At 41.4% G+C, this 24,774-nt stretch overlaps 1 protein-coding gene across 2 annotated transcripts in view; it reads right to left on the bottom strand.

The window, feature by feature from the left end:
- The window catches only part of prex2 (phosphatidylinositol-3,4,5-trisphosphate-dependent Rac exchange factor 2), an 80,018-nt gene that overhangs the window by 35,657 nt on the left and 19,587 nt on the right, over positions 1–24,774 (bottom strand). For both annotated transcript variants that reach the window (XM_026363746.1, XM_026363745.1), the window contains exons 7-23: positions 22,865–22,998; positions 20,944–21,047; positions 19,320–19,469; positions 18,719–18,860; positions 14,091–14,191; positions 13,137–13,240; positions 13,003–13,052; positions 10,276–10,351; positions 9,403–9,475; positions 8,224–8,366; positions 7,793–7,885; positions 6,334–6,482; positions 6,148–6,233; positions 4,502–4,638; positions 3,053–3,170; positions 2,218–2,402; positions 1,058–1,219 (exon numbers count right to left, since the gene is read on the bottom strand). In XM_026363746.1, the coding sequence (XP_026219531.1) occupies positions 1,058–1,219; positions 2,218–2,402; positions 3,053–3,170; positions 4,502–4,638; positions 6,148–6,233; positions 6,334–6,482; positions 7,793–7,885; positions 8,224–8,366; positions 9,403–9,475; positions 10,276–10,351; positions 13,003–13,052; positions 13,137–13,240; positions 14,091–14,191; positions 18,719–18,860; positions 19,320–19,469; positions 20,944–21,047; positions 22,865–22,998 (2,007 nt within the window). The remainder of the gene's footprint in view (positions 1–1,057; positions 1,220–2,217; positions 2,403–3,052; positions 3,171–4,501; positions 4,639–6,147; positions 6,234–6,333; positions 6,483–7,792; positions 7,886–8,223; positions 8,367–9,402; positions 9,476–10,275; positions 10,352–13,002; positions 13,053–13,136; positions 13,241–14,090; positions 14,192–18,718; positions 18,861–19,319; positions 19,470–20,943; positions 21,048–22,864; positions 22,999–24,774) is intronic.

Genomic DNA, 24,774 nt, shown 5'->3' with positions numbered 1-24,774 from the left:
ATATTTTTAAAAAGCCTGTGACAAATCCTTCACTTGTAGGTCATGAAGGACATGTAGCACATGACGATTGGAATTTAGGCCAAAGAGTCCAATCTTTGTTTCATCAGGCCAGAATTTCTCATGGTCTGAGAGTGATTCAGATGCATTTAGGCAACCCTTTACTGAGAAGTGGTTTCCATCTGGCCACTCCACCATACAGGCCTGATAGGTGGAGTGCTGCAGAGATGGTTGTTCTTCTGGAACGTTCTTCTCTCTCCACAGAGAAACTCTGGAGCTCTTTCAGAGTGACCACTGGGTTCACTTCCCTGACTAAGGCCCTTCTCTCTCAATTGCTCAGTTCAGTTTGGTCGGGCGACCCCCTCTAGGAAGAGTCCTGGTGGTTCCAAGCATCTTCCATTTCCAGATGATGGAGGCCACTGTGCTCATTGGGACCTTGAATGCTGCAGACATTTTTCTGTACCCTTTCTCAGATCTACAGACAATTCCTTAGACTTCATGGCTTGGTTTGTGCTGTGACATGCACTGTTAACTGTGGGACCTTATATAGTCGGGTGTATGCCTTTACAAATGAACTGATTTTCCCACAAGTGGACTTCAATCGAATTGGAGAAATATTTTAAGGATGATTGGAGAAAAAAAGGATGCACCAGAGCTCAATTAGTGTATTTTAAATACTTACATACATGTGATTGGTTTCATTTTTTATTTGAAATAAATTTGCAAAGTTTTGCAAACTAAAAAAAGTGAAGCACTGTGAATACTTTCTGGATGAAGTGGACATAGGAGGTTCTGTGCAATAAGCAGTGGTGGTCACTGTATAAGTTATATCACAATACATCTACATTGCATCTCCTTTAGAAGCAGAAACACAATGGAAAAATGTGTTTTTCTACACCAGCTGCAACTTATTTCTGTTATTTTCAGTATCTCAGGAAACATATTTGGTTCCAAGTTGTACAAAAACATACATATTCAGTTGACTCTGGACCGAAAAACATCCAGAGCAGACTGATGAAGAGCCTCTCTGTTTTTCATAAAGGCAGCTCAGAATAGTTACCTTCCTGTAATTAGTGATGCGCCGATTGATGTGCTCCACCCTCTCACCACACATGGTACTGAAGCGTACCTGCAGCTCCTCAGGGATCACATCACAGCTGGAACTCAACCTGCCACACATCTGTACCAGCGTGTCGTCATTACGCGCCAGTGCCTCCAGGATCTGGTCAGAGAGAGGGCATACAAGGGGATGATTGACTAATACACTAATGCATCTAGAATCTCATTTCTCTAACGCATTCAAGAATTCAGGGGGGTAAATCCAGATTGTAATACATATGCGTTACGTATGTAGACTCCGAGTTTCCAGATCTGAGATAAGATATGAGGAGGAAGAGAGACATAAATCTCTGAGCCATCTTTATGAGATGCCCAGTGGTGGAGAGGGAGAAGCAGGGGAGGAAATCTAACAGCATGAGGAGACTGAAGCACAACAAAACCCTGCGCCTTGAAAGCATGAGTAATATTAAAATTCAACATCACACAGATATCAGAGGACAACATAGACTGCTGCGGCAGATGTTTATAATAATGGCAAACTGCTTACACTCAAGTTTTCTATTAGTGCACATCATTGAGTTTCATTAAGGACGATGCTTTTTAGGACTTTACACATAAGAACCATGAATCTAGATCCGTTTAAGACACAAACCCAACCTCTGATCTCTGTTAATTTACCATGAAGGCGAGTCATGTTGTTCATCACCGATTTTGGCAGAAAACCCGCTTTTAATTTTCCACACCAGCATGTGTGCATCTATGTGTGAAAGAAGCTTCTTTCCTCTGTGTATCTTAAATCAATAATGACCATTCTGTGAACATCACTGCTGGGATGTAAAATGCATGCACTTAACACAGCTGGGGAACTCACATGATTAAAATAAAGCTGTCAGTTTTAACTAGCATTAAGCCCCTCCATCAACTCAGCAGGAGAGCTGTTGGCTGTATCGGCCTCTACTGAAGACCTCGAAGACAAAAACTTGGATGTCATTACAAAACTTGAGGAAAAATGCCATAAAGTTCTTTTGAATGATCAGTCGGAATCAACTATCACTATTCACCCCCTGAAGGATAATAAAAAACTCTCTCTTTCTTTCGTGTTGACTCTTTGCTGTATTCTACAGTCCCATATTCACCCCAGTAACATTTCTTAGAGAGTACCTTTGCAGTGAGGCTGAAGAAACCCTTGGGTTCTACCATCTTCTCCAGCACATGGCACTTAATACCAGCTGTGCTGTCATACTCGTACACCACTCCGTACTCCAGGTGGACGTTGTCTACCGTAAGGCTCACATGGTCCTTCTTCCCATCGATGATGGCTATCGTGTTGAACTTGTCCATCACCTCTGAGATTGTAGAAATACGGAAGAACAAAGAGAGTGTGGTGCAAGAGATCTGTGTTAAGTTGCACACAAACACGGCAGTGCACAGGAACAAATCACAAGAATGATGTAATCATTATGTTCTGTGAAAAACAGAAATAATCCCCATCTACACCACACTACACAATTAGCACTGCAGGAGGCCTGAGACCACCAATCTGTAGCTCATTTCAGAGGAAGACCCCCTGCTCATGGCTTTCCTCCAACTCCTTGAAAATGACGAGCAATTCCACAAACTCTAAGTTATCCAGCCCCTATGCTAATGCGATGACTTAACATGGCAATAAATCCTGCTCCAGGGCTGTTTGCACTGAAGGGAATGGCTTTCCTGTTTTACTTTCTCATTGGGATTTATAAATCGTCTTGGGGAATTAACACTTGATGAGCCAGAGGAGACGGCTGTTCTCAGACTAACAAACTCCAGATGAGCCTGTGTGGAGCTGCGTCTGACTTGGACTTGACTGGAGCAGGCGAAAGAGCTTGGTGGGTACTCGTGAACATGCCTGTGCTACATCAACAGACACCTTGAGCAGAATTACGTTTCCCAGACCATTCAATCCCATGTTGTTTGTGTGTGTGTGTGTGTGTGTGTGTGTGTGTGTGTGTGTGGTCACCTTCTACTTTGCACTCAAAGCCATCTCCGTTCTCCTCGGTGGTGGGTTTCTGGTTAGTTTTCTGGTTGTCCTCCTGGGCGCTCTCACTGTTGTTGTACACCCATTTAATCGTATCCTGCTGCACAGGAATACAGTAAACATGTATTTAGAAGATTCATTTAAACAGGACGTTTTGTTTCTATCACACAGTTTGACTGAACACACAGGACTCTGGTGTCACCAGCTGAGGTTTGGTTTTGAGGCAGCCAGTCATCTGATTCTCCTCAGATCTGATGTACAGTGTCACAGTCGGGTTGACAGAGCACACAGGGAAAAGCCTTCGCAAACATTTGGAAACATGGTGCTCGGTGAGACCACAAAAGCAGACCTACGCCAAACTCAACCCACTCTGGTAAGCCACACAGCCCTCGGTCTGTTTGTTTGTGTGTGTGTGTGTGTGTATTTGCATGTGTGTGTGTGTGTGTGTTTTCTCCACACCTACGCCCACAGCAGGTTTTCTGCCAATGCTAAAGGTTGTGCCTGCCTACTGGTCTGTGGTATCTTAGTGTACTACCCAATCCCCCCAAACCACCACCCCCAACCCACCCTCTCCATAAGGTGGTTCCTCTGTGTGTGTACTCAGAACTTCGGGCTATAACTGTAGCAACCCACTAACCCACACCATACACACATGCTTGGGTTTCTATTTTCACACAGTTTTCTCACCTTCAACAGGTGGAGCTTGATCTCTCCTCCTACACTTCTGCTGCCAACCATTCTCCCAAGAAAAAAAAAAAAAACGTGTCTCCTACCCCCTTTCTCTCCATCGTTCTCCTCGCTTCCTCCACTCTCACACACCCTGAGCCCCAGCCACCCCCAGATCCTTTCCCACCTCTAGCTTGCCAGTCTCCCACAGCAGGCTTACCGCTGTGAGCCAGGGGTCAGCACTGGGGGAGCCAAAACTACTATTATTTCGGTGTAATGACCCAAGAGAAGAAAAGACGGAGTCAGAGTGAGAGAGGGACAGAGAGAGGGATGAAAGTAAAATGGGTGCTAAGAGGTATGTCTGCTGTGTTTATTCTCATGCTCAACCAAAACTTCTGGCCTTCTCTTCCGCTCTTTTTGTTCTTTTTGATCTTCCTACACTCGACCACACTCTTCTCCTTAAGTTAATTGCTATATACAAGGGAAATGATCTTGTGAGGTCATGGGAAATTAAACTGTGACTTCCATTCCATTGTCTTTTTTTTTTTTTTTAACCACTTTTCAAACTTACATATGCATTATTAGAAACTTATACTGTAAATATTTATATGCTCCCTATATAATAGTTGAGCTTCAGTGCCCAGTGTTGTAAATTACCAACCTCAAAAAACAAACGGACGAAAAACACAGAAATTAGCAGCCTTGGTTTTGGATGTGATGGAATTTATTCCTTTCACCTCTTCCTTCCTTCTTCTCCTGTCTTACCTGGGTGGGTCGCCGGTACTTCCTGCACGCAGTCACATGAGCAATGACGCTGGCATGGCTTTCCTTGCTTACATTGATGCCGTTTACCTTGATGATGCACTGGCCTGGGTGGAGACCGGCGATGGCTGCCACCGTGCCTGTCGTGACACATACATAAAAAGAAAGGAAAGCCATCAAGGGCAGGGATTATCACACAGGTTTGAGCTGAATCAAGACGACACAAACACCAACACAACCCCAAAAATAACTGTCACATCTTCCACATCCTGTACACAGAATTACATTGCTTTTTCTTCTGTGTATTTACAACTTTGTTTCCTGTTTTAACAGCTCACGAGGATTCTAAAAGAAAGCATGGAGGCGAGGGAGGCTGTTTATCTGGAGTGTGTATGGGGCCTCTCTGAGGGATGTGATTCAGACCATAAGAGAACTTCAAGGTTTACAGCCATTAGAAGGAAGTGCATGATAGCCTAAATATTCCTCCCATTTGTTTTTATTACACTGCAACATGCATGCCTCACTTGCCAAGTATTGAAAAAAATCGTGAATGAAAGAAATCTAGGGTGTATTTGCACCACAAGCAGCATTTGTAAAAAAACAACTTAATGAATAGTTAAAGAAATGTAATGAAAAGTGAAACAGTGAGCATGAATGAACCACTTTTCAGGACAACTGTCAATAACTGTAACAATACGAAACAGAGACATTTTCTTCCAAACCACTTAACCAGACAAACAGTCAGGGGACTATCAAAATCTTCAGGATCCATCCTCCAAACCTCATTAAGGAAACAAAAACAAAGAAAAAGATAGCAAATAGCGCAAAGTAAATATGAAATAATGACAACGCAGTGACCTTTTGCTTCTATTTTTCCCTGTGTTAATTTTTCTCTCTCAGTTTCTCCGCCTCTAATTGGTTTTACCTTGGCCTTGTTGACCCTAGGCACCAGGGGACAGCAGCTGTTATGACAATCCAAGGGATTAGACACCTCCTCCAACATCAGCTTTCTCTCAGAGGATCAGGGCATCTATTTAAATACACACGAGGTTCCCAGGCAACCACTTCATCGAGCAAACACACGCACACACGCGTGCAAGCTCACATACGAAGGCACATACCCGGCACATTTCTGCCCTGCTATCCCACTTAGATTGCTTAAGGAAAAAAAAACAAGATTCAATTCCCCTGAGAACAGCCAGACAAGGCCATGGATTGTTTTTTGATTGGACCCAATCTTGTTCCAGCCTGATAACAGCACTCCTAAACACACTGCATTAGTTAAGAGGAGGGAAATTCATTCTCTGATGAATTTGAACCCAAAAAAAAAGCCAAATAGTCACTGCATCACACAGCAGAATGAAAACACTGAGAAAAATGTGAATAGGTACATCTTGGAAATGCAAAAAGAAACAGAAAGAAACTGATAAGCAGCTAATTCTACGTTTTGGCAGCACTATCAACCAACCAGCTGGCGCATATGGAGAGCATGAGAGGAGAAAACAGGCCTCCTGTGGCCAAGTCACGCACACCTCCAAAAAATGGTGTGGCAGCTGCTTTCCAGCTTTGCCACAATAACAAAATGGTGATGGGAAGCATTTTGCTGATGAGGCCAGACATCTCAAGTGGTGGAGGCGGCGATCTCTCACCTCTTCCAACAGCATGGACAACAGATGGACCAAAGCCTCGGATCTGGAATCCTAACCCATCAGCCGAGTCTGGGATCTTTATCGTCCTGGAGCCAAAGTAGAAACAAAGGGGAAATGAATCAAATTGATACATCCAGATGATTAAGACGGTACACAGACACACACACACACACAGATCTGACTTACTCTCTTGGCTTGGTGCTAACCAGAACCCTGAGGGGTCCCTTGCTGTTAAAACACTGTCTGAGGAGAACCTCCACTTCAGAGAAAGGTCTGAGGAACACCAGGTCTCCGTTTATGGCATACAGCTTCTTCCCCACCTCCAGGCCAGCCATCTTAACATTGAATACAATAAAAAAAAAACATGAGAATTACAGAACATGTACTATTAAATACTGGGTCGAACCATCAGACAGAACCAAAATAACATATCTGCCATTTCTGTTATAAAGAATAGACCAATATTCCCAAAGGATTTCTACAATATATCACATCAGGCACAGCACATACACACATCTAGTTATAAGGAAACAATGTGGGGTAACTTTTATCTTTGGTGTACAGCTGGATCCTGTTGTGGATTTCTTTGTCAAAGAGTGAATATTCAAAAGCAAACACACACAATGCCAGTCTCTATGCAATCCAGAGCTTCCAGACACATCCAGTGCTACTTCAGGGCTGGAGAGAATTATGGGTCATGTGCTTAGCTTGATCACATTTGCCTTCAAACCTCTCTGACCCATTTTCATCTAGCAGATCAAAGCTAAACACCAAAAGAGACTTAAAAATATGGGACCCATTAATGTGCTGTATTTCTGAACAAAAACACTTCCAATGTTAGCATCAGTGTCCATCATCATAAAGGAGGTTTAGGAGCAAACAGTTAGAGGTTAATCTTTTTATGACAGATGATCAAAACACAATTTAACAATAAAAAGATCCTGATGGCTGGTGCACATCTGCTCTAAAGGCATCAGGGCTGTGTCAAATAGCCTACTGAAAACAAAATCAAACACAGCAGAACCACGTTCACCACCGTCTGAGCACCACTGCTGGATGCTGGGTGATCTTGCTACAAAAGAGATTACGTGGAGTTACGCTCCACTGGACCAATAGATCAGTCCACTCAGTAAAGACCTGATTACGGTAGAATGACTAATCATTTATTTTCATTTTAGCAATAAGTTTGTGTTATTCAGAGATAAAGGTACATCAGGTTCAACTAGTGTGAAGGTGACGCAAATTGGCGCAGCAGAATTTGGCTTGCAAACAATGTAGCACCCTAAGTAAAGGAAGGTATCAATTTTTTGTCTTGTGCCCCAGATTTTATGAATCCCCACTCTGCCAAATGAGAAGTGACACAAATAGATGTTCTATTTGTGTCTACATTGATCCATTTCCCATAAATAAAAAGTGTGTACATCCAAAATAAATTGCCAGAGGCCGGATCAAAAAGCAAATGTTTCTCTACAGTCACTTTGTCAACGAGCTTCCAGCATCACCTACAGTATAGTGTAAGCTGTAAGTAGAATATCACAATAATCACAATAATATCTGGGGGAAGTACATATAGTATATTGATCCATATGATTGTATATGTTCTACTTTACATGTCCACACTTTGAGTGTGAATGTGTGTTCTCACCTCAGCTGGGGAGCCCTTCTCTACAGATTTGATGATGGGGACTCTGTTTCTCTCCTCTAAAGAAAAGCCGTAGCCTCCATCGCTGGGTCTTATCTGGAAAGTGGCACATGTTCCATCAGCAAAATCCCAAGCCAGTAGACCAAGCCATTCTCACAGAGCACAAACACACATCAGAAGCATCTAGTGGTACAGAGAGATATCAGCTATGGTGGTATTTGCTCATTCCTCTGAAAAGAATGCTTACTGAGGTATAAAATGGACTTTTGCAGTGATATGAGTTTTCTTTCTCACAGCTGTGTGCTTCATAATGATTAACTGTGCCTTTGTATTGTTCCGAGTTGTGGGTACAATATAGCGAAGCCATAGCATATCAGACTGACTGAGAGCCAATTAATCAATAAGCCACTTAGGGGTACCGCAGCTGCGCTCACCAGAAGAGACTTGGAGATGACGTTCTCAACTATTTTCAGGTCGTGTTTCATGGGTTTGTGTTTGGTGTTGGAGCCCTCCATCTCTTCATCGGCAAAGAAACGGAACAGCAAGGGCTCGTCCTTGAATTCACTCTTTTCCAACACTGAGGGAGGCGACAAAGTAATGAATGTGAATAAAAAGACTGAACAGAAACAAGCAGAATAAACAAGCAGAACAAGCTTCAAACCAGGTTTGTATATATTCATAAATGCGGCAATAGTATCGTGTTCTACAAGGAGCCCAAACTGTCTTCAAATACACATACTGTACACACGCCATGGGAAAATCAGAGAGCCTACGGTAAAAAACTCATGGTAAAATGTGCCTTTCAAGTGAACTCAGTATCAACAGCATTAATATCGTCACCAAGTCTTCAGTTTTGAAAAAAATAAAAAAAAAGCCCTGAGGGAAAAACAGAATTCCCTTACAGCACTCCCCTCACTTCATTCACTACGGCCAATAGTTTTAATAGCTACATCGTCAGGCTAAATAACCTACTGGCACGAATGATACAATTACCCTGTAGGCTGGGGAAGTAAAAGGAAGTTTGATGCCTGGGACTGTTGGGTTATGTTCCGTAGACGTGCTCATAATTTGTAGTGTGAGGCTAAAACTGTGGGTAGGACTGTTGAGCAGTTACATCATGGGGGTACGAGGAGGCACAGCCTGACTCATACTGTAGCGCATATGATGTGGACTTTGGCACGAGTGCAGCGCAGAGTTAAAAACAAGTCTAACGCTCATAAACAAACTGTAACTATGGCTACTAACCATTTAGCACTGCAGTGACAAACATCTATGTATTCTCGCAGTTAAAATAAACCTCGCATGTATCCTGCACTTGGTCAATTATGTCATATGCACAAAGTTAATGATAGTATACATGAATACGGCCCTAACAACACACGCACACATACATATTCATTCACTGGATTGGAAAAAAGGTCTAATCCTGTCACAAATAAGCAAACTGAAAGTATATAAGAGTGAGTACAACCACTCTTATATGTCCTGTGCACAGTTTCCCCACTGTTTTCAACTCTCATTTGGTCAAAGTCAGGAGGATGCTACGGTTTGTGAACAGCAGGATCAGAACTTTTTAGGTCTATTGAAATTCTCGGCAGTAGAAATTGCTCTACCATGATGCATGAAGCCATTGTCACACAGCTCCACCCCCAAGATCAATGATTCTTCCCTTGTTCGGCAGTCTCCCTGCAACAGAAGACACAGAACAGAGAGAGTGGACACACAGGAGAAAAGGGACATATTTAAGCATAAACAGTGGATAGAGTAAATGCATTGGGGGGAAAGTAAAACAGGATGAGAGAAAATGAGAACAAAGGACATTTTGTGTTTAGAGAGTTGTCAAAATGTCATGCTAATACCCCCACCCACCCCTGTTCCTACATCCAAAAGCAATGAAGTCCCACTAAAGGAGTGAGAGCAATTCTGCTTGTCTGGCATTCGTGTGAACTATCACACACACACACACACACACACACACACACACACACACACACACACACACACACACACACACACACACACACACACACACACACACACACACACACACACACACGATTCTGTGTTGTTTTATTATACTCTGTACATTTGTTTTCTTTGTTGACAGCCTGGACAGGATTATCAACCTGTCAACCTCAAAGCTTACTGTCAAAGTTTTCACATCAAATCTGCTTTTCTTTATTCATTTCCTTTTGACTTCCCTGGGAGCCTTAAGTGTGTGATGGAGGGAAACACTATTGTCTCCGTTTCTTACACTGTTTTTCTTTCTTTATTTCCACCTTTTTATTAACTTCTCATTATCTGGATGAGGGCAATTGAGTTTTCAATTTACTCTGAATACACTTTAATTTTGTAACCTTCTGTATTGCAATTTTCCTGGAATAATCTTTGGACAACATGTTGTTAAATACAATATAATATAATCACATATCATTGAACGTAAGATGATACCATCGCTCATCTGTAGATAAAGTTTAAGGGCTTACCTGTGCAATAAGCCAGTCTATCAGCTTGTTGGCCATTACTACTGATTTGTAGGTCCGCAAGTGATAGTCCTTATCCCTGAATGGGCATAAAAGCAAAAAACTTAATAAGAAATTATAATAATACACAATTCTCCCTTTACAACTATATTGTGCCATATCACTCCTCAACTCTGTGATTAAGTTCAACTCAAATAAACACAATGTCAATGACCGATCATTTTTACTGTCACCAAGAAATGATCAAGTTTCACACACTGGCAGTTGCTTCATAAATCTACGTGCGTTTCTGACAGATGGTGAAAGGAAAACAGCATTCCTCCAAGCAGGGCTGGTATCACACCCCAGCAGTGTCTGACCCTGGGGTGCCCCATGTCAGTTTGGTGTTGCTGTTCTCAGTGTTACCCACACAGCCGCACTTTGCCAGACCCTGAGAATGCTGTCTGAAATGGAGCCATGATTTTCCCATGAACAAAGGGGCCTCCCCAGGGATACACAATGAAGCTGCAGGCTTCCAGAACCACTGTGACTTACAACACCATGCCCCTTCCACCACATGCAAACACTCACTCAGAAACACACGTAATTTACACATATACACAGACCTGCGTTGCACAGACTCAGTTTAGAAAAGTCTAGGATGACAAGTCTAATCTCAGTTGTGTGGAGCACTTCAGAAAGTGTCAAAGGCCCCATTTCCTCCACAATAGAATATTGTGTTAAATAACTGTATTTGAAAGCCTGTGCTGGCCTATGATGGGGATGGCATTATTTCTATTAGCCTGCAAGGCGCGTTGCTGTTCCATACAGACACCTCTTGGAGAAGAGGTGCCTCTTTTTTCTCCTGAATGAAATACTAGAGCCAGGGAGACAGGAGGTACAGCGACTGGTGCACAATAAGGCTGTCAGAGTGTAGAAAAGCCATATGGCCGGCTTTAGGAAACAGCAGTGTGAGGAGTAAAAAAGAAAAAAGGTCAGCAGGGTAGTTTTTAACTTGCTGTTAAAAGTTTGCCTTGACATTTTGTGAACAGCAAATTGATTAAGTGCGATTATATTTTCAAAGCATCCCTGGAAATTAATTAAACAAAACGTCAAAGTTTAGCTTTCAAACAATCGTTGCTGTTCAGATGAATGATTCAATTATACTGTGCCATGTATATATTTAGTTTTTTTATTATCCTTAGAGAACTCAACAGCATCATGAAGAACGTCTGTTGATACAGCTACTCACATACTGAAATGCTAGTTTTTCTATTATGTCTTGAGAATTTATAAGTGACTTTTACCATATTGTGTGGGCTTGAATATTTAAAAATGTATTATCTTTACTTCAAACTGCCTATCAAACACCCTGGAGTTGATGGATTCATAGGCTTCATGTGAGGCATAGAGGTAAAAGGTGGGTCAAAGAAGCTGTGTCGGGATGTATGATGTGTGTAGTGTTCACTTGGCCCCTTTGCCTGGTTGCTCTTGCTCTGCCAGGAAATTACACCTAACTGCTCCAATTAAACTCTAGTATTCTCAGGGCCTGTGATGAATTGTACGGGGCTCTCAGTGAGAATGCACTGCACAAAAATGCTGGCTAATGGCACAACAACCACAAGATTTTATGTCACAAGGTTTGGTTCTCAACACAAACAGCAGCAAACTAAATGCTGACACACACAAACACGCACACACAATCAACCTTTGGGCTTGTTAGTAGTTGGTTCAAACAGAAACTAGCTGAAATACATTCAGAATTAGTGTGCCCCCTCCAGTTATAGCACAGTTTTATTGATGTGAAATTACAGCTTCTCTTCAGGCCATTTTCAATCCAGCATAAACAGGCAACCTTGACGTGGTGCTTTGCAGCAAGACACATTAGCAGCCTGCACCTCAAACACTGCTCACATGGAATTTAGAGGAACAACACCAAACACTAAAGCATCCCAGCAAATTACTCCAATAAAACAGTACTGCTGCACTTCTAACTTTGTTTAACAAAGGCACAGAGTGTTTTACTGAATGTACTAAAGGTGCTCAGAAAACACCTGCTTTGTCTCTGGGTTAAAGTGAATTTCAAGGGCATGTTGGATGCAGTATTTCTGCTTTCATATGTGAATTACCAACTACTGAACGGGACAGAATTTGCAACATGCTTTTATCATCCCAATATACTGTATCTTAAGACATAATAAAACACAAAAATAAGTCATATTTCAAGAGTAAAACTAATTTAAAATATACAAAAATATAAACTTTCATGCTGATGTGGAGTTCTTTCCACCAAATGTGAAGAAGAAAATAACTAATTAATTATTTTATTCATTTTTCTTATTGTTTACCGTGCCAACTATCTCAGAAATGCATTCAATATAAAAAAAAAAAAAGTATTTCAAAAGCACAGAGAGCAGTTTGTCACAATGTTAGTCATTTATCTGTCTCCCACGTGCACGCAAACTACTCCTGATAAAGTCCATCTTCTCCACCACATCTGTGTTTTCAGAGCAGGCAATTAAAACCTGCCAAGCCCGATCACCCACAGGCCCTGCTGCACTCCATCACCATCTGTGCCAACGTCTCCTAAGTCAGACTCTCCTTAAAAACAATGAGCTCATAGTTCATTGTGATATTTCTCCTCCACTCTGGTAGCTCCGAGTTATTTTTAGGAGCAAAAGCCAGATGCTGAACTGCTGGAGCCCCACCTCGCTAGGCTGCAATGGAGTGGAAAGGACAATGGCTGCCTACCTGATGACAGGAGTGAAGAGGCTGTGAAGGCGGCAGAAGAGCCGAACACCCTGGAAAAAAAAAGATTTTGTTTAGGAGTGTCATGTGAGGAAAATGTGATTTAATTCAATTAGACTCTGCTGAAGAATGATTACCTTTGATATGACATCATGCATGTCACTTCTGGGGTGGTAGGTGCCATCGTCATAGCGAAAGCGGTACAGAACAGGCTCGGATTTGAACTGGTGCTTGTCTGTGACTATAAAAAGCAATTCAAAACATAAGGAGATTTCTCAAATAGGATGTCCCGGCATGAAAGAGGAAATAAGTGACAAGTGTCAGTATCTCAGAAAGCACATATTCTTCCTGCTTCAAATTTAAAAGAGCTTTAAAAAACACATTCAAACCAAGGTGTCGTGCACGAAAGAGGAATTCAAACCTCGCACAGTGGCCACACATAACCGTCTCGCTCAAAGCTCCCTGCTCCTCTTACTCTAGGGGACTTTGTCGAAAACCCTCCCAACAGTAATAACGGTTGGCTCTGTATTCTTGGCTGCGGTAGTGTGGCTTCCATTAAAGGTTTTTATGAAAAGATATTCTATCGTTTTTTTCACATGGGGACTCCACTATGAGAGAGCTCAGAGGGGCTCGGAGTTATTCTTCTCTGTCAGGAGCGGCTCTAAAGCCCAATCTCATTTCTCTGTGAGGAAGCAATAAAGCACCCCCAAGTGATTTAACATACAACTTGGCTTAGGGCCCTATTCTTTTGAGGGGAAAAAATACATGCAGAGCGGTATGCACCATTTAGCCTGAATGCAAAGCATTAGCCAGCTCAAGCCTGGTGTACTAAACACTCTGTTAGCCAAAGCCACAGAACAGCCACTGAGCAAATATTACACAAATATTATAAAAAGAAGAGATTAATATTTATAATCCTAACCTAAACATTGTGTCAAGAGAGTGTTTAAATGTGACACTTGCTAAGACATAAATAAGGCAGCTGCTTCTGGACAGTGTCCATCAAGGGAGTGAAAGTATTGTGAAACTTGTTGAATGAGGAACATTTATTGGACTTGGCATCTGAGGTGGAGAAAACCGTCTGAACTAACCATGGTGGATGATGCCGTTCTCCAGCAGAGCTTGACCCAGGTGAACGCCTTCCTCCGGGTTGCCTGTTTCACCGATCTCCATCAGCCAGGACACAAACTCACTGGACAGAAAACACAACACTGACATGAGAATACACATACTCACACTGAGGCGACACGACAACCATATGCAGCTCACACCACTTCATGAATGAGAATCTGATCAGAAACAAACATTACTTTAACAAACATTAATAATTAATTTGCTGCTGAGAGCCACATCTGTGTGGTAAAACAAGCAGCAGGCTTTAGTTCATGTGTTTTGTTTGGATTAACGTCATACATACAGACTAACACTATCAAATATGAATACCTTCATAGGATCTTGGGAAGTTCTTGATGAAAAATGCTAAATCATTTTTGCACTGCATCATTTACAGTACAAGTGGGTAGCGGAAACAATCCGACCACAGAATTAACAAACACAGCATCTGATCTTCTGATAGCTGAAGTGGGCTAAATGGGATAATTCTCTGCAATTTAGTGGCTGGCAGAGGGAGAGATTGAGTGAGAAAGCAGACAAAAGAAATAAAAAAAGAGAAAATGAACGGGGACAACATGCAGAGTAGCAGTAGCCTATCAGCTTACATCTCTAATACCCTGCTCCCCACAAAAGCCAAACAAACATGGGCAACATGGGGAGCAGCACCAGTGGAACTCTGTGAAACTCACTTCGAGGTTGTGTTGAAGGTGGTTGGGTGGCAGTGTGGAGTCAAAGGGAGCATTTAGGAACGTTTTCAGAGAAACAACTGACCAAACACCCAACCTCCAACACTGTACGCTCTTTACCGACTCATCCTTGACGTCCTTTCTCTCAGAAACACACCACAGGGGAAAAACGCAAGTGCATAACAATGTAAATTTGTTAACCTTTGTGTGTTAACCAAGCAAGAAAAAATACCCTGGGAGTCCTGGAATGACTTGACAGTTCTCATGGCCTCAAGCAGATTAGGATCACATTTGCAATAAACACATTCAAGCCACATTGAATCTACATGTGAGGTCAGGGGAAACTGAGTATTTCAGAAACTCCAATATGATAAAGTGACATTTTCATTGAGCTATTGAAGACAAAAACCTTTATGAGTCAACGTCTTTCTATATGTTAAGGTGTCAAACATGAGGAAAATGTTTTAAATCATTTCTGAAAAGAGAGATTTTTGTATTTAGTTATGTGTTTCTTTGTTTAAGCTCCTCTGAATGATGGTAAATGTCACAATGTTACTCACTTCCCTGCACCAATGAAGATTTAACAACCTCTGTATCGTCATGTGAAGCAGATTTCATGAGAGGTTTTTTATGTTATGAATAAAGTTAGTATTTTTCCGTGTGTATGGATAAAGAAACCAAGTTTCAGCTCCAATAACACCAGGAAAATGACTTTTAAACAAGTACTCTAGTCTGATATTTTGGAAGATGCATTTATTGACTCTCTTGTCAACAGTTAAATGAGAAGATCAATAGCACTGTCAGATCTCTGTGATGAATGTATGTGAAGCTCCAGACTGTTTTTGGAGACTAGTTTTTGTACAAAAACAAAACCAACAAGATTTATTGTGTGAATTACTGAGGTCTGCAGGTGCAGGTAACAGGATTCTGAGTCATGCTACTGTTTGTAGCCGTTTCCTCCTAAAGTTTCAAGTTAAGCCAACATAACTTTCTCAAGCTTTATATTTAGCACATATGAAAGTATCTGAAGTATAAATTAAATATACAGTCAAAGTGGTTTTAAAGGACAAGAATGTAAAGTTTCTATATTTATGTTAATCATGGCATTGTAAAAAAATCTAAAGAGCAAAAGGGAGCTCCACGGGCTGTGAACGACCATGACTTTTTACTCTTTCTTGTGAAAATCCATTTCAGAGACTGTAAAATTGATGGTTGTTCTCAGCCTTTGAAGCGCTTTGTTAAAAAAAGAATAACTACAGTTCAGCATTTGTGAGAAAGAAACACGTCACCCAGAGTCCAGAGTGAGGCTTACTGATGTGTTTTTAATAATTTTTGAAAAACACCGGAGGACCATGGCACAGGATCTGGATTCACACTGACCTTCTTTCATATTGTATTGGTACAGTATATTAACTAGTATGTGAAAATATCTCCCAGCTGTGTTAAATTCTATCTACATGCAGCAAGAGCTGTACTTTTATTCAGCTTTTGCTTTTATTGATCATGTTCAAATGCTGATAGAGCAAAAGTTGTATTCCAAGTAAAGAAAGTGCAGGGGCTGACAGAAACAAAGGGCATTTCTTACAGGATGTCTAACCTTTACTACTAAGTAAAAGGATTTCCATCGACATCTATCACAACAGCAGACGGTATTGTTTTTCATATGTAGAAAAGACACACTCTGAATCTTTATGTTTTTCTGTTTAAAATGGCAGGATAGCTGCATGCTAGGTGGCCGTCACAGACATTTTCTTTGATGAATTACACTGTCGCAGAAACCAAGCCACAAATATGATTAAATCATTTTACAATGGAGGAGTTCGAGAACCAGAAATAGCTTGCAAGCTTGAAAAAAAAAGAAAAATTAAAAGAAAAAGAGGAGGCATGAAGAGGATAAAGGCAAAGCATTTCACAATGGAGGGAGTGGGCTGAGTTGAAGCCATAGGCAATGTGGCTTTCATCAGACACATACCATGCTGGTTCCAATTCACCAATTACGCCTACATGTAATCTTCTCCAAAATCATCACAGACAGGGGAAGTACAGCGGGGCAAGAGGTGTCTTTTCACCCACCAGTGGTCTTCCAGGTGTTGGCCAAGTTGTATGCAGAGGGATAGGATTCCTTAAGAGGTTTCCCTGAGCTGCTTTCTCACCATATGATCTCTTCAGACTCAATGAGGTACCCAAATATGACCAACGTTTGATCCTTTTAATCATTTTAGCTGACAGATCCATTCTTCCTCCAGACCGCGAGGGATCTGGTGTTGTCTGTTTGGACCAAAGGAGAAAGTAACTACTCATTCCAAACCACCATGCGATGTAACTTGGCCACAACTATGCCCAATTGGACTTTTTGGGATTTCTCTTTGCTCCATGCTTTTTAAAAATAACAGGGATTTTAAAATGACTGTTTAAGCTCAGATGATTTTCAGTGTGATGATTACCAGTCAAAACATGTCTGTAAAATTTTAAAACAAATGGAAAACATGGGTCATTCTGAAATGGAATAGGGTGTTTACAAGGCAAACGTGTTATGGGATTGTAAGAGTCAAGATAGGAATACAGTTTGCATAACATCCAAGCAACACTGTCTTTTATTTCTACCCTTTTTTAAAATTGCATAATGTCATCACTCTACTATATAAAAAATAAATCACATGCAATTTTTATTTTCTAACGTGAAGAGCTCTTCAGCTGCAGGCAGATGCTTGAAGATTTTATTATCCAGCCTTGTCACCTCCTCAATCTCACAATGTGTGCTTCCCACTTAGGCCTGCACTGTGGGAAGCACGCTAATTTAAAACAGTAACTTTTGCTGAATGTGAATGCTGGATATAGGGATTGCGGTTACAAGTTCCTGCAGCAAGGGGTGTGATATTCCATTAGGATCTCCCATAAAAAGGTTTCAAGCTCAATGAAAGGAATATCGCATTACAGTCGGAAATTCGAGAACCAGGTGGTGCTGCTCTGTGCATCCTAAATACTGGGTTCTGAGGGGTACTGCAGCACAACCACATCTAAACGTCCCTGTGTATGAATAAACCCTGAACAAACCACATGTTTTACTCTTTGCAAAAGAGATATAACGCCAGACACCAGACATTAACATCTGATATGATGAAAGCAGAACACTGAACAAAGGGTCATGCATACCTAAAATAGTTCAAGGGCAGATGTTTGAGAGCAAAGCGTCCGTTTACGGTACAACTTCTCTGCTCTGAGCAAATGAAAGTTTAGACTAATGAAAAGTCAACATGGAAAAAAAGCAAGGACACTAGGTATCGATGAACATGTCACAAATCCACACACGCAGCTGGCCTCGGGCATAATGGATCCACGACAGTAGTTACCTCATGGGTTCCTCAGCAGACAGCTTATTGTAATCTAACATGGGCGACGGAAAACGCAGGCAGTCAGCTAAGTCGCACGGGGATATCTCCCTGTGATTTATGGCTGGCATTCAATGGCCGACTCGTCCCTGGACACCACACCAATAATCCTTAAATAAGATTCATGGGCTAAATCTGGCTGGATTTGATTTTCCCATGACTGAGACTGTAGTTATATATAACTGAGAGTGTCCTGAACAAAATACGCAAACGCTTTCCTCTTCCCAGTTGCTGTCTTTAGAAATCATGCCAATTTAAAAATCAAAGCACGAATGGAGAAACTGATCACAAAAATATCCAGTGTAGTCTGTAGCTAACACTGTACAAGGGATTATTAAATTTTTCAAATCAAACAAACAAGCCAACAAATTTAAAGACTCCACAGTTACACTTGCATGTCACACTACACACACACACACACACACACACACGCACACTAACTCCCAATAATGTGATACAGAGGAAACCACGAGGACAGCCGTTTCCTTCACTGGACAAACCAAGTGTCAACTTTTACAGCAGGAGTCTTACCTTCCCAGGAAACACTTGGGGAAGGTGGTGAGCTTGCGTTTCCGATCCTTAATGAGGTTACCCTTGGTCATGAGGTGGTAGAGCTTCTCTCCCTTCTCTGACACCATCACCCACGTATCCTGCTCCATGCCAAGCCGCAGACCTATGCAGCAGAGAAGGGGAGGGAGGGTGCAAAAAGCTTGTCAACATCATGACATAAAAAAATCTTTGCACTCTAGCAGAGATCAACTACTTGGTGCAGAAGGTTAATGCGTCTTAAATTTACAAGACAATCAGCGTTGTCCAGTGACTGTGCTCTGTTAGGAAGAGGTAATAACTGACATAAGGACTTCATCATGTACACAATCTCAAAATAATCAAAACAGAAACAGAAATGTTTTCCCAAAAATCACAGCTGCACATCTCATATATCAGGTTGGTATTTATTCACTCTTGAAATTATTGATGTTTAATTTATTTTTATTACAGATTTTCAAAAACACAGCATACACATGATTGTCAGTTATTTAATCCAAGACAAAAAACAAAACATTATATTGCATAACTGGCTGTATTAAAGTGAGCTTGGCCTCACTACTGATACACCAAAGCACTTTATTACCTTTCCTCCGCTCTCGCTCTTTCATAATAGCTTCCAGCCACTCCTGCTTCTCCTCAAGGGTCTTGGCCATACAGACGAACCACTTGTTCTTGGCTGTATTGTGGATCTTCCAGCCGTTGTTCACTATGTTGCCGCTGCTGTGGTAGTCAGCTGTTAAAAGAGTAAAAGAGCAGCGCGCAGACACGAGTTTCACTTCACTAGTTTTATAAAGTCCTCTCTGCACAAGGGGTGGAACAATGCAAACACACTTTTTCGACTCATTTAGACTCAGAGCAGTATTTCAAGCTCGAAGGAGTGGGCCATCAATCAGTGGTTGCACTGATCATGACGCTGTAAACATTGTTGGGAAGTCGGGTTCACAGTAAACAAGGGTTACCGCATTCGACACACAGCAATAACATGAGGCCAGCACATTAACACATTATTCAATGATCGGCTTCAAAAGAAAATTAAGCCAAATAATCTTTTGATAGCAGCATAGGAACAAATAGGAAATAGACAAGAATAGAAACATGTTGTTTCTTCTACAGTAGTGTAGTAGTGTTCTCCTTTCTAAAAACAAAGTCTTTTCTCCTAGTTTGTGCGCTGGCCCTTTAAGCCTCTCTACTGAGTTCTTCATTGATTATCACCCTTTTTCTTTAATAAGATAAACAACAGGACACACATGCAGAAGAATGATAATTCATCAGCAACACTAACTCAGAGTCCTCAGAATACTATACTGCAACAGATGTAAGAGATTGATGACTTGGGATTCACCACCAAGCTCAGGCTGTATTTAGACTTTGGGGATGTCAAAATTAACAGCAAATGGAAGTGAACTCTTGACCGTTAGTTGAATACCTGTCATTATTTCCATCTCTTAGGGAACATTGCAAATGCCTCCCCGACTGACCTTCAATTTTCCTCCCTCCAAGGGTGTAACAAAAAGCAAACCATTACAATCATCAATTACAATCAAGTCTAAAAGCATCTACAGTGTGGTGTCCTTTATATGGTATGCCTCGAGGGCGTTTTTCAACCTCAGGCAGCAAGTGTGTGCCTGGGAAAAAGTTGTGGCACTTTCATTGCGTAGGAATCTAAGCTAAAATACCCCAGTCTCCCTGGATTTCAGATTGAGATTTCCCGCCTGTGGTGCAGAACACCCACGAGTCACTGCACTGCTGCCTGCCTCGCATGTTTATCCTCCCTCTCCAGACCCAAACCCATCCGTCTCTTACCAAAAACACCCAATATTACTGCCCATCTAAGTCTGCTGGAGAGGAAATGATGGCTTCTACAAATATAAATGATAATCAGCAGATATGTAAGGCCAAGAGACACAAGTGCTCAAGTTCACCAAGTACCAGCAACAGCACATACCCAAGGACATGTAACTATAGATGTCTAAAAAATGTTTATAAGTAAAGTATGCTGTAAAAGCACACAGTTGTGCACTTGCTCAGGCCAAGGACAATGTTGTCAACTTTCCTGTGTGGGTTGTTATGGCATATTTTTTGACTCCCGCTGCCAGGACTGCTGAAATAAAAAATGACTCTGCGAGCCAGCGAGCGAAGAAAAAGAGAACGAAAACCAAAATGTATAAACATTTATTTGCCCAAAATAAATCTTTTTACAGACTCACCTGTCCCATCATCCACATTTTCCACCTCCATCACCTCAGTGTTGATTCTCCCCCTGAACAAGTAGCGCGGTCCCTCAGTGGCCGTCTTGCTGTTTTTTAAACGCCTTGTATAAAAGGGAAATAAACAGGAGAATTAGCACACAAGTTCAAAGTTCAAATTTGTGTTATTATGTATCGCATGATTAGTTACTCAGTCTTTTAGGGTTTTATAAGAGACATTTAAACAGTCACACTTTGTGAAGCCATAAGAGTTTCAGTACGATATAAAACATGATCAGATCTGGACTCCATCAGTGGACTGTCAGTGGGAACATTTAACACTTGGCAGACCAACAAAGGTCACACCAAGAGCACAGTATGTAATAGTCCACGAGGTCACAAGGGTAACCTCTATGAAACTAAAGCCCTCACTTGTCGTGGCTAACATCAGTGTTCATGAGTCTATCATGAGGAGGACACTGAGCAACAATGGTGTTCATGGCGGAGTTGTGAGGAGAAAGCCTCTACTCTCCAGAAAGAACATTGCTGTCTGTGATCTACAATTTGCTCAAGGCCATGTAGATAAGCCAGAAGACTTTTGGAAGAATGTTCTGTGGACGGAAGAGCCAAAATAAACCAAAACGTTTTGGCTTGAATCAGAAGAATTCAATTTTGCTACAATCAAAGACTGGATCAATTGAAACATGGTGGCGGTAGTATCATGATGTGGGCCTGCTTTGCTTTTTGCATACTTTTTGTCACGCAATTATTTAAAATTGGATAACTAGTAAATATGATAAAAATGAATTTGTTAAATTGAATATGCCTCTACTCTATGTTCTTTTCAAGATGTTGGAAACTCATAAAATCTTCCAAGCTCCTTCTTTTGTTTACAGATCAGATCAGACTTTAAAGCACATGGTGTTCTTTGGCAACAATTCTTGCCCATTCACCGCCTTTATAGATTGATTACTAAAGACAAAACAAGGGTTTGGCATCCAAACTGTATAGTAAATCTTACACTCCTGCAGAGTGTGGAGACATGTCTATCCTACTCTGGATCCACAATTTGACTGGAAGAACTTTGGTCTATTGACACTTTTTTACCTCTTATTCTTAATTAACATTTAGAGCTGTTTTTGCTTTTTTCCCTCTCATCAGTCCCCTGAAGTCTATTCAAATATGTTATTTGATCATAAAAAAAACCTGCATGAATTCCTTATATTTATGCAGAGAAAATTCTACTTATTCTACCCTACCCTATTTAATTTAAGGTCACCACTATGCACAGTTCTTTCTTCTTTTTCCTTTCTCCTGTCAGTGAATGGATTTTATGTACTACCTGCAGACACTTCACTGTATACAACACCTACAGTAAAAGCAAATCGAAGCAGGTGGCAGCTTGGCCTGTGGTGGCTAAACAAAAGCTGCCAAAAACACATACAGTGGATGAAGTAGCATTGTTAGCAGTTGCAACAAGAGCTCAATGTGAGTGAAATAGAAACTGACAGAGCAGGCTAGTCATCAAGTGTAAGTACAACAATACTGTGCAATCAGCAAATGTCACATTATTTAGTTTACGTCTTCTGATACTACCTGACAGATAGATGCTAAGAACATTGGTTATTATTCTCATCTGGACTAATCACGTGTCCCCATTTCCCAAAGTTACAAAATCCTTTTCTCACGTGACTCCTCTACTGCCTAACTTTTCTTTCTACTCCCTCACAAAAAACTCACATGTTCCCTACAGTGAATGAGGGCTGTGAATTATTTATAAGGCCCATGCCCTAAATGTTTTGGAGTACAGAGACAGGGGGAAATTAGAAATTACCATCACCAATATTTCTGTTCTCTAACACACTCTAATGTGAATTGAAAATGTCTGCTTTGTGGAAATTGTTTGTGGAGTAATGATTTAAATGAAAGGCAGTGGAGACACCTGTTTTTCTTCTTGCAGTAGACCAGAAGCTTGTCAAAGAGGAAGAAAATCCTTTCTTGTACGTTTCCAGCTGAAATCTTCAGCAGGACTCCTTGCATGAGCATCTCTGTGCATGTATCTGTGATATTGGAGCCCTGGAAATGAACACATGGGCAAAAGGTCAAACTGAGTAAACAGTAAAAACAACACATGCTCTGATGCACAAGAAATAGAAAATTTAACTACTAATGGACTAAAAGAAAAAGTGCATATGCTATAGAAGGTTACAATTCAATGTTCACATATAGAGTCTGAACAGGAGGAGTGATTTCAAAGCCCAGCCTTTCCTTTTCCCACTCTCAGGGGTCTGTAAAAACACTCCCTGCTTCCTCAGAGCAGTTTGCTATGGGACTTTATATACATGGTTTTTAACAGCTTCTATAGAATAACATCCTGTCCAGTCAGTCATGTGTTGCATTGTCGCGCCTGGTCACCATATAGGCTGGGGTACCTGCTGCAAGTGATAAAGTGTGCAGTCTTTTCCCTTACCTTGCCTGTTCTGGGAATTTATGTACCCTGTTTGATTGGCCCTTCAGAGCTAAAAATAACTCCTATGCGCACAGAGCTGGAAAATGTGCTAAGCATTTCCTGCTTAGCTGGAGACATCAGCGGGCCAAAACCTATCCCGCCTTTTCCTTCTTTCTCTCCTCAGCCTTTTCAATTCTTCTTCTCCTCCCTTCCTGTCTGCTGATCATCTCTCACTTCTCTCCCCATCTTCTTGATTTCCCAGTCTATTCCTCTTTCATTTCTTCCTCAACACTTTTTTTTTTAATTCTCTCACTCTTCAAGGCCCTTTTAACTCCCCAGCCCATGACCAGATGTTAAACTAATTTGCAGCCAGTCCGTGTGTGCACACCAGACTTGCCTTGGTCATTTAAAGGAACCAACTGCAACATCACATTAGCCCGGACTGTAGCGCTGCCTCACCTTAATGGAAGAGCCAACGCTTCCTCTTTGCTCTTCATATGCCTTTAGCAGGACCCTTTTGCTCCATTACCTCTTTAGGTGCTGCCTTGTTTTATTTTTTCCTCTTTCTCTGCAGCACTTTTCTATCACTCTTCACATCAGTCTTGTTGCAAGCCAAAGCGCTGCAGATGGTGTGTTCAGTCTAGAGCTTGAGCAACACTTTAAACCCTCAGTCATCTGTTTCATCTAAATTACAACTCTATTTTTACAGGCAGACAACTACCAGACATAACTACAGAAGAGGATAAAAATGGGAATGACAGCACAGGATATGCCATTAATTAGGGGAAAAGTATGGTTGAAAGGTTTGTACTGAACTCTGAAGTGGTACTTGTGAATTAGCTGGAGAGATGAGAGAACCCAACTCAAATTCTTTAAAGTAGAGACCAAATCAAGCAAACTCTACAACTTGAGTAAATGTTAAGAACATTAATAAAATTTAATCACTAAAATGTGAAGTGAAAAACAGCTGGAAACTACTACCCTGTGGTCTCAATAAACGAAACCTACAGTATTTCTATGGTACACAGTGACAAAACACAGACATCTGCAACACAAACCAACTGGCAATGGCTGTCCCAATAAATGCTGGCAGTCATCACCATGGTGACCACGGAGGGCCATCGCCCTGTCTCTCCCACGCGAGGTGAACCTGCCAGGATGCCCAGCTGTGGAGGAGGTCAGCCCTAACAAGCAATCAGCCCGGGCAGAGGAGCAGGAGTGGAAAAACAGCAGCTCTAACAATCACTCCTCATCCTTCCATCATTTCAAAACACCCACACAGACATGCAAGATGCAACCATCATTCATCTTTCTCATTTTTTCCATTTCCTGTTCATTTTTTCCCCTCTTTTTCTCCCTCCTTACTTCCATCTCGTTTAGAGCTGCAGAGTCTGGCGTGCAGC

The sequence above is a fragment of the Anabas testudineus genome, chromosome 2 (genome assembly GCF_900324465.2).
Source record: "Anabas testudineus chromosome 2, fAnaTes1.2, whole genome shotgun sequence".
In the NCBI taxonomy this organism is placed as follows: Eukaryota; Metazoa; Chordata; class Actinopteri; order Anabantiformes; family Anabantidae; genus Anabas; species Anabas testudineus.
The sequence above is the reverse complement of the archived record's forward strand: the minus strand, read 5'-3'. Positions and strand labels throughout refer to the sequence as shown.